General features: G+C 38.8%; 1 protein-coding gene across 1 annotated transcript in view; it reads right to left on the reverse strand.

Moving 5' to 3' along the window:
- LOC103183236 (mucin-4) overlaps positions 1-15,162 on the reverse strand; it is a 52,229-nt gene that overhangs the window by 22,932 nt on the left and 14,135 nt on the right. The window contains exons 13-25 of the mRNA XM_042339235.1: positions 14,297-14,481; positions 13,529-13,709; positions 12,591-12,716; positions 10,561-10,683; positions 9,436-9,555; positions 8,159-8,398; positions 7,681-7,803; positions 6,806-6,928; positions 6,424-6,552; positions 3,657-3,790; positions 2,507-3,572; positions 1,092-1,225; positions 535-696 (exon numbers count right to left, since the gene is read on the reverse strand). Coding sequence (XP_042195169.1) covers positions 535-696; positions 1,092-1,225; positions 2,507-3,572; positions 3,657-3,790; positions 6,424-6,552; positions 6,806-6,928; positions 7,681-7,803; positions 8,159-8,398; positions 9,436-9,555; positions 10,561-10,683; positions 12,591-12,716; positions 13,529-13,709; positions 14,297-14,481 — 2,846 coding nt within the window. The remainder of the gene's footprint in view (positions 1-534; positions 697-1,091; positions 1,226-2,506; positions 3,573-3,656; positions 3,791-6,423; positions 6,553-6,805; positions 6,929-7,680; positions 7,804-8,158; positions 8,399-9,435; positions 9,556-10,560; positions 10,684-12,590; positions 12,717-13,528; positions 13,710-14,296; positions 14,482-15,162) is intronic.

Below are 15,162 nucleotides of genomic sequence, written 5' to 3' on the forward strand. Positions count from 1 at the left end.
AAATTCTTTCATAATTTTGAACACCTCAATCAGGTCCCCTCTCAATCATCTCATCTCCATACAGAAACATTCCAGTCTGTCCAATCTTTCTTAATAGCTATATCCACTCATTCCTGGTAACATTCTAGCTGCTCTCCCTTCAATGTTATACTATCCTTCTTGTAATATGGTGAATAGAATTGCACACAGTATTCTAAATGGGATCTAATCAAGGTTTATGTAAATCTAACATTACTTCCCTACGTTTCTACTCTATTCCTCTGGATATAAAGCATTCTGAACCACGTGAAACCTGTATAATACTTTTTTTTCTTTTTATTCTCTGCTTCATTGATCCATGTATTGACTCGCATATCAAGTATGATGCCTATTTGACTGTGAGTGCAAATAGGCAGGCTTAAACTGAGCCTAATTCTGTTCTGGTTTGGAATGAAATGTTAGTTTCCCTCAGTAAACATTACGCTAGTCTAATTTAATTCAGTCTGTTCACAATGCAATTGATACAATTGCCCAACTGCCCAAATGTAACTCTACCTGATAGAAAACTGTTGCACCAGCTGAAAGGTCTGCGTCTGCCCAGAATGCGGCTATCATGGGGATTGTCGAAGATGCAGTAAAGCCACCTGAAAATGGATTGGTGTATCTGTAGACCTCAGACTCTGCTGATGGGAAAACTATCAGTCCATTGTCTGTAAACTGGTAAAACAACAAAAAACTTCACAAAAAGCAGTTTAAACATTACAATTAAATATAATCAATCCAGATCATTTGCTCGCTCTTTATCTCCCCACATGAATTATCTCATCAGCAATAATGTTGCAGTAAATATTCTGCTAGGTCCATTGTACATAATGTGAACAACAGAGGAACCAGCGCAGACCCAAATGCAACTTTTCTGGTCACTCCTTTCCAAAAAGCTATTTTCACTTAATCATTGAGATTTCCTATTAGTAAACTAGATTCCAACAAGCTACTTTGCCATGAATTATTATAATTATATCTAGTACTATTAATTGCAAAAGCTTTGATCTTCCTCTGAAGTCTCCCAACTTTGTCAAACACCTTTTGTTTGAGTTCATTACATCACTCACGTAAAGAAGAAACTGGAGGCTGTTTCCCATAGGAAAGCCGATTTCTGGCTTGAAAATGGGAGATGTGACATCAGATGCTGCTGTAGTCAATGTTTGATCTCCAAACTCCACTCCATAATCCAAAAGTTTGAGACCTACCAAAACAAAGTATAATTAAGATACAATACGAGGGCCAATATATTCCCAAGGTAAAATCAAACTTGAAAGTAAAATCACTTGACAATGGTGTTAAATATGCTGGGAAATCATAAACTAAATAGGTCTAGTCGAGATGGTTTGGTTTTCAAATGTCCAACAAAATTAGGCTTTTTATACAGGCACGTTATTTCAACCAGAGATGATTACTCTCAAGGCTGGGATCAAGGTAACTGTTATGGCATAGCAGTCTTTCCTGCTCACATGTGTAAAAACATGTCTGAGATGGATGAAAGTAGTACATCTATCATACTTGTGATTTGTTCAAAAAAAATCGCTACATAATTTTTAGCCAAACTGAGTTCAGTTTTATGGAAGTTATGTTCACGTCCAAAACAATGACAGGATCTGGGGGGGAGCATTGCCTTCTTTTTAGGACAAAATTGATGGAGTAGGTTAAAGATCAATAAAATGGTACCAATACAATGTACACTTTACAGTAGAGAGCCTGATATCCCAACTGATCAGCAATTATTATTTTCACAATAATGCCAAATAATACCAGACTTTTTCTCGCTTACTATGTTCTCTCTGTGTTTCTGACTTTCTGTCTCTCTCTAATCCTGTATCAGACCACTGATTAATTAAACCTTCTTGCCCTGCGAGAAGAGGGGGAGGAGCAGAGCTTGAAGGAGTTTTGGGATAAGGCAGAGTGGTGGGACTTGCTCTGTGAGCTGGTACAGACTCGGTGGGCTGAATGGCCTCTTTCTGTGCTTTACATTCCCATGTTTGTATGTTTTCTATGCTGTTTTAAATGGACTCGTGAATATTCCTACCATTGGTTTGTACAATCAAAGAGTTATGCAAACATTTCAGTCCGAATTTACTTCTGGGATGTTAGTGTTGATGCACTTAAGTGACATTTGATTATCTGGCGTGCAGATATCCAGTGTTGTACTATATAAACACTGTATTAATAGCCCATGTTTGTAGGGAGGGGAATATTGAGGGAATTAAGGAGGCCCCACAAACACAAGCTTTGTTTTGAGTTCCTACGAAAAAATTAACTGGAGCACAGATAGGTCAACAGGCCTTGATTTCAACCGTCAAAATGCAGGGAAGAAGAGAAAGAGTGTGTGGAATGTCTGGTAAGGAACGTTCAAAGGAAAAATAATCATAGTCTTTATACTTGGGAAAGAATAACTAGCATTAGTTGGTGTTGATTGATAGCTGAGCACAAACTGAACACAATGTATGGAAAGAATCATTTAAATTCTTACATCCACCACCAGAGGTACTTGGCAGGGTAGTTGTCGCTGATGTGGTTTTGGTGGTGCCTGCAGTGCTTTTGGTGGTGCCTGCAGTGGTTTTACTGGTGCCTGCAGTGGTTTTGCTGGTGCCTGCAGTGGTTTTGCTGGTGCCTGCAGTGGTTTTGCTGGTGCCTGCAGTGGTTTTGCTGGTGCCTGCAGTGGTTTCGGTGGTGCCTGCAGTGGTTTCGGTGGTGTCTGCAGTGGTTTCGATGGTGCCTGCAGTGGTTTTGGTGGTGCCTGCAATGGTTTCGGTGGTGCCTGCAATGGTTTCGGTGGTGCCTGCAATGGGTTTGCTGGTGCCTGCAATGGGTTTGCTGGTGCCTGCAGTGGTTTTGCTGGTGCCTGCAGTGGCTTCGATGGTGCCTGCAGTGGTTTTGCTGGTGCCTGCAGTGGTTTCGGTGGTGCCTGCAGTGGTTTCGATGGTGCCTGCAGTGGTTTCGATGGTGCCTGCAGTGGTTTTGGTGGTGCCTGCAATGGTTTCGGTGGTGCCTGCAATGGGTTTGCTGGTGCCTGCAATGGGTTTGCTGGTGCCTGCAGTGGTTTTGCTGGTGCCTGCAGTGGCTTCGATGGTGCCTGCAGTGGTTTTGCTGGTGCCTGCAGTGGTTTTGCTGGTGCCTGCAGTGGTTTCAGTGGTGCCTGCAGTGGTTTTGCTGGTGCCTGCAGTGGTTTCGCTGGTGCCTGCAGTGGCTTCGATGGTGCCTGCAGTGGTTTTGCTGGTGCCTGCAGTGGTTTCGGTGGTGCCTGCAGTGGTTTTGGTGGTGCCTGCAATGGTTTCGGTGGTGCCTGCAATGGTTTCGGTGGTGCCTGCAATGGGTTTGCTGGTGCCTGCAGTGGGTTTTGCTGGTGCCTGCAGTGGCTTTGCTGGTGCCTGCAGTGGTTTTGCTGGTGCCTGCAGTGGTTTTGCTGGTGCCTGCAGTGGTTTTGCTGGTGCCTGCAGTGGTTTTGCTGGTGCCTGCAGTGGTTTCAGTGGTGCCTGCAATGGGTTTGCTGGTGCCTGCAGTGGTTTCGCTGGTGCCTGCAGTGGTTTTGCTGGTGCCTGCAGTGGTTTCAGTGGTGCCTGCAGTGGTTTTGCTGGTGCCTGCAGTGGTTTCAGTGGTGCCTGCAGTGGTTTTGCTGGTGCCTGCAGTGGTTTTGATCGTCCCTGCAGTGGTTTCGGTGGTGCCTGCAGTGGTTTGGATGGTGGCTGCTCCTGAAGTGCTGATGGTTGTTGCTGTTGTGGGTGAAGAGTTGACGGCTGCGGTTGCGGGTGAAGTGCTGTTGGTTGTTGCTATTGCTGTTGTGGGTGAAGAGCTGTTGATTGTTACTGTTGCGGGTGAAGAGCTGTTGGTTGTTGCTGTTGTGGGTGAAGTGCTGTTGGTTGTTGCTGTTGCGGGTGAAGTGCTGTTGATTGTTGTTGCTGTTGTGGGTGAAGAACTGTTGGTTGCTGAGGTGGTGCTTGTGTTTGTGGGGACTGTTGTGTTTATATTTGCTCCAGGTGTGGTTGCTATTGTGGTCAAATTTCCTAAACCAGTGATATTTAAAAAAAAGAAAGGATTAGACAATATACAAGGTGTACCAATCGCTTCTACTACAGTTTAAAACCCAAGTTATTTTTGGTGATAACTGTGGACAGCATGACTGGTAGGATTGTATTTCACCTGAAAGCATCATGTATCCTTCATTCTGCAGCTTTTGCAATAAGCAACCACTAAGAGAATTTAGGTGAAGGATCAACACAAGCAGAAGAGGCTTTGCTTTACACCAAACTGCAATCCAACTTTCCTTTAACTGGCACTGCTATGACCGGTGGAGATAAGAACCAGTAAAAAAAACTAGTCCCTCTCTCAACACAATGGTTTCCTTGAGCACATGATCAGTGAAGTATTTTCATAGTATTATATTTTAGCCATAATATATGCTCTGTTAAAAACTTATTTTGTCTTTTAAAAGACAGGAAAAATCAGTTGATTTAACCTCAGTAGCCAGACTGTCACTGCACTTTTATAGTCAACAGAAATGTCTGTGCTTCTATTCAGCTGTGGTTGATAAAATGCATATTGTATCGCTTGTACTGTGAGGAACAGGTGGCTTCAAGACTTTTTCCATCTGTACAACATGTGCAAGTAGAACTTTAATAAAACTTCCAATTTGCTCAATCTCCTGAGGGAGGTGACAAACTACCAGAAAAACTCTGAAAGATGATGTTCCTTCATACCCAAAGATAATTGAATAAAACTCGGTTGGGGGGTGGGGGGGGGGGGGGAATTCTACCTGGGTCCTGCAGAAACTTGTTTGCTTTGTACTTTAGAGCATTGCATTTGGACAATTCTTAAATTGTACAGTTGGTTCCTTCATATCCTTGTGGAAAAGAAGTTGAAAGATCCCTCAATATTGATGCAAATGGAATTAATTTTCTCTGAACAGATATTACTATCAAGATATTCATCCACATCCAGAAAGATCAATAGAAAAAAAATCATATTCTTGTCATTTACTACAAAGGCTATGGTTAGGATAGTTCATAAATGCATCAATATTATTGCAAAGAAAGTTTTTAACATTGAATTGTCTCGTTACAATTTGAAGAAGTGCTAAAGGAAGAGAGAGCAATTTTGTATAAAGGCAGAATGCATTGGACTCCAGATGTTGAGGACGAAGAGCTAGGGGAATTGACGAAGAGGGTGGGAATTAGGAGATGCACAAAACTTGGAGAGGCTGGTCAGAATGTTCAAACTTGGCTACATTGGTCAGCCAATAAAAATAATCAGACACACAAAACAAGAGGCATAGAGTGAACAGGAGGAATGTCAATATGGAAGTTGTAACAAGAACATATTATTTTAAAATGTGAAGAGTTGATGATTTTCCAAGCATCTGTATAGGAAAGAATGTCGTGCCATGGCAAAGGTTAGTTCTTATGTTTCTAATACTTTTAGCTATAAAATTGTGAATTGATGGTACTCTAATAATTAGCACCAATCATTTCACTTGTTAAATAACTCCAAATTAGTGTACTAATTAATTCCATTTTATTGACAAAGTTTAACCTAACAATATTCAAAAGAACAAAGAAAGAACCTAAACAACTAAGCAAGGCGAGTTCTTCCAGAGACTCGGTCTTATCCTGGTAAACAGATGCAATTGAAAGATCCCTCAATATTCTCACAAATAGAATTATTGGTCCCAGAACAGACATTGTCATCAAGACATTCATTCACACCTGAAAGCATAAGAGATTTCTTAGGACTCGGGTTATTGTTAATGAAATAATTTAATAATTTGAGTGAGCAAAGGAAAATAAGACGTTGTTTGAAGATAATAAATTTGGAGGTGGTATAAAGGACAAACAAAAAACTGGGTTGTGCTAGTAAAGGTGAATAATATCAAAAAGTTCACACTGTAGATAAGGGATTGGTCAGATCTCATCTAATAATAATAATAATCCTTGCATTTGATATAGCGCTTTTTACGTCTTCTAGACGTCCCAAAGTGCTTCACAGAATATACTATAAAGTGAATTGACTGTATATTTGTGGGCGAACGCGGCAGCCAATTGCGCACAGCAATGTCCCACAAACAGTCGTAGATTGAAAATGACCAATTTATTATTGTTTTTTTTTTGGAGGGATTATTATTAGGCTCTGTGTGGAGTAAGGAAACTTGCCCAAGGTTTCGCCCTCTGCCTGGAATTGAACTCGGGTCTCTCGCTTACAAAGCGAGTGCTCTAACCACTGAGCTACAGGACTGGACTCCACAAGTACTGTGGAGTAGTGTGTGCAGCATTTGCCATCAGAAAATAGTGGTAATATTGGCTTTGACAAAGTCAGTGAGGAGATTGAGGGTCTTCTTTTCTGTTTGGAGTTTTGGGGAAAATGCAAAGCTTATGAACTAAAATAACTCAGACTTACCGTTGCATACAATCCCATCTCCAGAATATCCAGCTAAGCATTGGCAAGCATATGAACCTTCTAGGTTAGCACAGAGACCTCGACTTTTGGAACAGTTATTTGTTTCTGACAGTGAACATTCATCAATATCTGCAGATGGAATTTTCAGACATCATTAATATCAAATCATGAAATCTCTTATAGCGCTTGTTAAAAAAAAATAAAAGAAATAAAATCAAAACGACAACTCGCATTTATATTCGGCCCTTCACACAGGATAGTGTCAAGGAGAGCTACAGAGGTGGCAGGGTTGGAAGCTAATATAGAGGAGTATAAATCCCAATTTAGCACATTTATGATTAGCAATAATATTGAATGAAAATATTTTGTAATCCATCTGTACCTTTGCATATTCCACTGTTACTCACAAATCCAGTCTTGCATCCACATTTGTAAGAGGCTTCAATATTAACACATAATTGCCCCGTCTCAGAGCATTTATTTGTATTCTGACATTCATCAATATCTGGAAAAAGAAAACAAACCCAATTCCATTCAAAAGTGCTTGAATCAGAGAAATATTCCTGCGAACCTACATATATTGTACTTTCATCAGAGTGTGACCTTTATCTGAGTATCAAGGATGTATTTTCACATCTGCACTGAGCTGCTGATATCCTACTTGAATTCTAGTCATAATGATTCTGTGGACTTCAAAATTTGTAATGATATTTTCATCAGCCATAGTATTAACGGTAGTAGAGTAGAATTTTTCTTTGGCAGATTTTGTGAGCTAAAATATGCAGCACAATGTTAGATCGATGAGTTTCGATGAGTAATTTACAGTTCAATGTTTGCCAGATTCAAAGCATGTGAGCAATAAAGTAGTGATGTATTGGATTAGTGTGAAAATACTTTAAATTAATATGTTGACATTACTCAGAAACAATGCGCAAAAATAATGAAATTTGTAGTTTAAACTACGGTTAATGTTTTTCTTGATGTTGAGTCTTTGGTTGAGTAATCAGCTCCGACAGTCTAAGAGACTTTAAAGTAACCTGGTAACAATTATTAGCCTCAACACTTATCAAATTCCAAAATATTAATTAAGTACAGTTGATGTTACATAATTGACATTATGGGTAGATTTACTGAACATTGATACAATCAGTAAGATAAGATAATTCCAGTCAGCAAACTATTCCGGTGTAATATGTATCCTGAGTTTTGCTATATTCCATGAGACACTTACAATCAAACAATCATCTCTTCAGTTACCTTGGCAAGAACCGTTCACCCTTTCATATCCAGGAAGACATTTGCAGGCATAATTTCCAAAGCTGTTTTCACACACCTCATTGGAAGAACATGTTTCAGAGGTGTCTGCACACTCATCAATATCTGCAACATCATATAATTCATGTTTCTTATTAAAATCCATAACCTTTTTTTAAACACAGGACTCGCTGCTTAGATCAAGTCAATTTGCCTTGTTTTAGTTTCATTTGAAATGAGTTTTGAGGGATTACTTTTTAACCATTACCTCCCATTTGAAGGGATTTGTGCATCAATAATGCAGGATGAGATTTTCTGGCTAATTGATCAGATGTTGCTTCTCTGGCTCCCTGCCTTATAATCCTTTCCCCATTTTCTCCCTCATAAAATGTCTCATCATTCTTTCTCCCCCCACCCAACCACCCCATACCACTCCCATTTCTCTTCTCACAATTTGCCTCTATTGGACTGTAAACAATACCTTCACAGAACGTTCCATTTCCCTGGAATCCAGACATGCATGAACATTTAAATGAGCCCGCTGTGTTATTACAGGTCGCCATTTTGTGACAGTTGTCCTGAATCTTGGCACATTCGTCAATATCAATGCAGTTGGGACCCTCGTATCCAGTGTTACACATACATGTGTACGAGCCGACAGTATTCAGGCAATCCGAATTGAAGACACAGTTGCTCCGATTTGACGTACATTCATCAATATCTGTTTTCAATTAAAACAGCCAAACAAGGTAACAGAAATAACATGACTTCAAAATTATTGGTTAGATTCAATCAACCTCTTCCTGACCGCTCTAACATTCTCTCTGAGATTACTGGAATTTGACCACTCTGGTTTCACTCGCAGGTATTTGAAACATTATGGAAGTAGATTTTGGTATTGATAAACTTAAATGAGTGGCCGACAAACATAGGGCAGAACGCTACATAAGTGAGAAGTTGAGAGAGAAATCAAGAAATGCTAAGATAATGCCAAGCAATGTTTAAAAAATCTATACAGGAATTAGGAAAAAGGGGGACACTGAGGGATTTAAGGAGTTCTTGAAGTCCTGTGACAGAATAATTAAAGTAGGAAATTGAATTGTAAGTCTTGATTTCAACACAGGGAGTTGGACTGAGAGAACCAAGAGTGGGAGAGAAGAGGAATGCAAGTGAGGAGAATATATTATTACTGTGGTTTCTTCTACTGTTCTCGTCCTGTTAAGAGGGAGATGGTGAGGAAAGGACAATGGCGATAGTTTGAATAAACAGACTGAAGGTCATTTTTTGGGAAGAGGTCATCGGAGAGTACGTGGTAACTTTACTGCCACTCAGAACATTCCTCCATCAGTGGGGTTCAAATTGCAGGTTGTGCTAACTGTATATAAATGTGTCCTCAGAAGGAAATACAAGTCCATATAATGTAAATAACCAATGATTCTGTAACCCTTCTCATTGGTGGCATAATTAAGTGTACCTGTAAGTCCCTCTTTACACATGTGTTTACTAATAAATAGCACACCTCACAAATTTACACCTCAGTTACATGTTGTTAATTGATGGTACTCCATTGTGATTACTTACTAAATTCTAGCATTAAAATAATTAGTAAATTGGATGATTATTCTTTTTTAAAAAGGAACTTTGGTAAATAAAAGTTGCAATCGGTAATACTCTACAGAACGTTAGAGTCACACCAATGCCTGCTGCAAGACTCAGTTCTTCCAGATATAAAGTCTTATATAAAAACATATTTCTCACCTGCACATTGGGCTCCTTCATATCCCTGCAGACAGGTACAATGAAAAGATCCATCAGTATTGCTACAAGTTGACTTACTGATGGCTGAACATTTATTGATATTAAGACATTCATTAATATCTGAAAGAAAATGAAAGAAAATAATGGAAATGATTTTCATTCCATGTAATGATTATAACAATGTTCAATGGTTAGTGGAGTTAGTATAGAGTGTCAGCAAACTGAAGGAACTGAGACCTCAAACTTCCCATTACAATCTGATGAGTTGGCAGTCAAAGGGATGCCACTTAATATTAAATCACAAGTTTCTTCATTCCATTTATGCTGGAAATTAGAATTACGAATAACTTTGTGATCAATGTGACAGTATTATACAGAGATATGGGATTGTGCAATAGATCTGAACACTTCATTCAGGCTAGGTTTGGACACAGTACAGGGTGATGGGATGAAAGTTTTTTTTATCCCCAATACTATAACCATCCCAAATCAAATTTTCCAGAGGCATGAATGTTAGGAACAGGAGAATCCTATTTGGAGTTAGAGCTTCCATTACCTTCATGTAGAGGAGATATGACTCTGAAAGATATGTTTTAATCATTGTGATTGGACTCAGTGATATTTCTTGCATACGTAAATCTCTGACAACAATCCACAAGTTGCACGATTATATGAGAAGTCCTTGCACATGTGCAAGTCTATAAGAAATTTATTTGCTATCTCCGATTGGCAAATAGATCCAAATGGTAATGAAGCCAGGGAAAGCCTGAGGGAAAAGTCGCCTGATGATCAAATGCATCTTCGAGCCTCTATCAGTATTTGCATAAGGGCGATTGCAAAAATAAATTTCTAATAGTTTTCCATGAGAGCGAAAGCCTCAGAATTCATTATATGTATTATAGTTGTTTATGGATGCATCAAGTGTTAGTTTGTCCCTCAGGAAGCAAAGAGCCAATGTAAAAGTCATGGAAAATCAAAATGTGCCAACACATTCCGTGCCTCAGGTGCCCAAATATAAATATCACTAAGCAGACTTCATTGTAAAGTAAGATTTAGGGATTGAAATGACCTATTCTGTTTACACATTAAATGGTAAAATTAAAATTAATAGTCTTCATATTGTACCAATGCAGAATCGATATGGCTCGCCGTTGTATCCAGTCTTGCAAGAACATGAGTAGTTTCCCATTGTGTTGGTACAGTCTGCGTTCTGGGGACATGTGGAAGCGTTGTTGCATTCATCAATGTCTGAAAGTCATATGAAATGGGTAATTACAAAAATGTGTCTTCCTCAAGAGGCAAATAGGATTCATGGCAACTGTAATGGCTAAAGGTTAATTCTGTTCACGTCATATCTTTATAGATTTATATTTATGCTTGCTCTGTTTCTACTTCAGTTGCAAAGGTTAAAATAATTAGCTTTTTCACATATTATCAATAGTAGCCTTGTAATTAGGCGAAATGATTAAACAATTTTTCACAAGCAGCTACAATATGTTTCCAATAAAATGAACTAATATTGGAAAAAATAGTTTGCAGAGTACTTATAAAATTGTCTATCACAAGATTAATTTTAATTTTACAGATTTTTAATTAATAATCGAGTACGTTTTCTGGCATTGCTCAATCAACAGATTTTTTTCTAAAATTCCTTTTTTAAATTAAGAAACTTAAGTCAGAAACAAAAAGCTTAGCAATAGTAAGCAAAAAGACTAGATAAACCAAGAAGTAGGCAACTCCAAGCTTTGCTGTGAATTGTTGGAGGAAGGGAATAGTGAGAGTGGTAAAGGGTGAATAATAATAATAATAATCCTTGCATTTGATATAGCGCTTTTCACGTCTTATAGATGTCTCAAAGCGCTTCACAGAATAGATTGAAAAGTGAATTGACTGTACATTTGTGGGCAAAATTAATAAGGTAGTTTTCCTGGAAAAACATTCACTACACTTTACACTGAATCCTGATATGTGCTCCCGGTGTGAAAAACCTTGTCAAATTAAAGGACTTTTTTTTATATATGGGGAACGAAGTAATGAGGCAATTTTGCACGGGGAGAAGGAATGGCATGCAGGGCAATTTAGTTAGAACTTGGAAGGAAAGTTCAACAATAACCAGTATCACAAGATTGGTTTGGATAAAGAAGTCCCATTCAATCTCATCAAAACACCCACCCTACCAGCTGCCCATCACTTAATCCAGCTGCTTTTTACATGAATACCATTCTGGCCTCTACCACTTTTTCTGACAACCTGTTTCAGTCATTTATTCCCCTCTACCTAAAGAAAAACTTCCCAGTACCTGTCCGGAAATTGCCGTTTACAACTCTGCTTGTTCTACTGTCTTGATGCATCCTAAAGTATTGAACTGGGTTTATTTTTTCCAATCACATTTAGAATTTTATACACCTCTGTAAGGTTTTCTCTGAGTCCTCTTCTCTCTGAAGACTGATTAGCCCTAGCTTGTCTAATCATTGCTCATAGCTCATTCCTCACAGTTCATCGCTAACACTGGGGATCATCCTCATTGCTCTACACTGCACTGCCTCTAGGGCTCAGGCAGCCCTTTTATGTAGCCCCCTTACATTGCTGTAATTAGAACTGCACTCTCCCATACTTTCCCTCATGATTCCAACCCCCAGCTCAGGTGTAAAGCCTTAACTGTGCCTCTTGACGTGAAAGGCACGATATAAATGCAATTTGTTGTTTGTTGGTGTTGTTGTGTGTTCAATGTGCCATCTGACCAGAGCCTTCACAGCATTTCAGTTTGAATATCAAACCCAAGTGTCAACTGACTTAATAATATAAGCATCCTGCTTGCCATGTTTATTGCTGCCTCACTGTTTTTACGCAGTGATTCATAAATCAACTAACTTATCATGGACTTCCCCCATGACGAGTTCTATTCCATCCATGGAATACTTGTGTTTCCTATTCTTGGATCCTTTGTGTAATATCAATAAAATGAAGAGAAAGTTTAGCAGAAAGTATGAAAAAATGCCAGAAGAGTCTCTCTAAACAAAGGAGCAGCATTTACGTTTTAGCAGACTTTGAAATTAAGACCTGTTGATAGAAAACTGGCTATTTTGAAAAGGAACTTTAACCATAAAAGCTTGAAGATGTTCAGATAGTTAATAAGTATTGCATTGTTGTCGTACCAGCACACAGAGAGCTGTTGCTCTGGTCGATCTCATAACCCTCATTACAGCTGCAGTTGTATCCTCCAAACACATTGGTGCAGATCTGCTGACAAGAGGAGATGTTCTCCAGACATTCATCAAGATCTAGAAAAAAAAGTTTAGAAAGTAAGATATGTTGAAGCCAACATTTCTCTTGCTGTTGGGTGTTAAGCGACAGATTACCTGAATGCTGTCTCAGGATCATGTTCTTGCAAAAAAGGGCACGACGTGAAGAAAAGAACTAACATAAACATTAATTTTGGTGTAAATGATCAAAATATAAAAGTGCACTATAAGAAATGGTGAAGTTGTAAATGATATCTGATAATGTTAACAATAATGTGGAAGCAAGGGCAACAAAAGCAAAAATTGCAAGACCATGCAAAGTACAGCGAACATGCTATAAAAGGTGAGTGAATATACAAAGAATTTGCATTGGCCAAATCCCTTTTTCACCCTGAATTCATAGGAAAACTTCAAAAGAAGCAGAAGGTGCTAAAAGAATCGCACATGGTGAAATCTTCCCTACCCCCAAATGAAACAACTGATCCCATAAGTGGAGGCTGTGGTGTTCACGTGCATTATACATAGGACAATATTGTAGTTGAGTCAGAGCAGTATTGCAGTGCAATACCAAAATCAATATCTTTGTATCTATGCTGATTTTGCATCTACTCTCTTCACAGAACAAGGGATGAATTACCATGTCTGGTTTAGTATAGGAACTCCATGAGTCAAGACATCAACTATTAATACCCATTCTTACGTCTTCATAGTGAGACGTGATGATGCACGGTCAAGGCCCTGCTTGTCCCAACTGATTTTATTGGGAAAACTATCATCTAATACATTTGTTACATTTATTCAGTGTTGTATTTATTTTGATGAGAGACTTCAGTGAAAGTCATGTTCCTTACCATAACACTTTAAACCATCTCCTTGTAAATAATCTGGACATGGATCACAGGTATAGCCCTCTTGTGGTGCCGGTTGATCTTTGCAAGTGTCGTTCAGGAAACACTGATTGTCTTCACAACCATCAAAATCCTCTGTGCAGTAATCGCCAGTGTAAGCTTCACTGCAGTTACACATCGAGATCTTGATTAAAAACAAAACAGGCATTTACATTTTAGGATTCAATTAGAAGAATGTTTGTTTTCTAATAATTTCATAGGAATTCTCCTGTATTTTAAACCCAACAGTAGAACAGAATATCCTACAAAAAAAAACTAGGGGAATAATGTGGAATTAGAGTAGCAGCCAGGATTTACAACTCAAACACAAAGATATATGCATACTATAAATTAAGATCAGCAGAGACAAATGCACGGTGGCACACAAACTTTCTAAAGCTACATTTCTAAATTTATATAAAACCTTGGTTAAACCACATTTGAAGTTATGTGTCCAATTCTGGTCATCACACTACAAGAAGAATGTAACAGCGATGGAAAGAATAATGAGCAGGTTTACTAGGAATGATACCAGGGATGGCAGGTTCTACTGTTGTGAAACCCATTTTGTTCAGGTGCTATCACTGGTTGATTGACATAAGGAAACCAGCAGGAAAGGTAATATTTTGTGTTTGGATTCTCCAATGAATCTTCACCCATTCTCAAGCACAATCTCTTCAAATTACAGCACATGATTTTTTATTTCAAACTATTTCTTACATTCTACCTTACCTGAAAGGCACTGTTATTTCTGTCAATAGTCAGAATTGATCCAGAATAATCACAGGTTGAGTTGATGCTGCAGTTGCACAATATCAGTGTCAATCCTAACTCAGCAACAGCTTTTGAATCATTAGCTTGTACAATCACAAACACTGGAGTGGCACTTGTTGGATGCCAAGTGAAGTTTCCATTTTCTATCAGATTAAGAGCAGAGATGCATTCCTGATTTTCAGAAATTCTGTACATTCAAATACATTTACAAAGCAACTCCACCAAAGCAAAAGATCTGAACATTTTACTTTTTAAAAAACTTCTTGCCTGAAGATGCTGATAGACAAATACCACCCACCCTCAAGTAGCTTGCTTAAGTGGTCATTCCTTAATTGTTAGTGAGTTCTGTCAAACTATTTTATTGTGAGGGCCATCACAGCGAAACTCAATGTTTTCTTCGGTTAGTAATGTCCTTAACAACACTTTCCAGCTGGAGATACTGGTAACAGATCAAGAGGAGGAACTCTGAATTTCCTTTTCTGGAGCATGAAAGCACTGAGTTCACATCGAGTGCTGCTGAGAGCAACTGACTCAGGATAGAATGGGAATGGACCTGGGACCTTATTGTAAGTTTGTATTGGAAAGTGCACTTGATCAACTAAACTATTAAGGTTCTGAGGCCAAACTTGCTGGAAACATGTTCAGCATTTTGTGTGCCTCCTGCACTCAGGTTATCTAAGGCCAGGCTTCATAGTAGACACATAGATTGTAATTAGCTCTGATAGTTAACAGGTTATGTTTGAAAAACCTCTCTTCATTGGGATTACATATTTATTGCAGCTCCATAATTTTATGAGGTAGCTATGTGAAAGGCTGATTAAGAA

The sequence above is a fragment of the Callorhinchus milii genome, unplaced genomic scaffold (assembly GCF_018977255.1).
Source record: "Callorhinchus milii isolate IMCB2004 unplaced genomic scaffold, IMCB_Cmil_1.0 Scaffold11, whole genome shotgun sequence".
NCBI lineage: Eukaryota > Metazoa > Chordata > Chondrichthyes > Chimaeriformes > Callorhinchidae > Callorhinchus > Callorhinchus milii.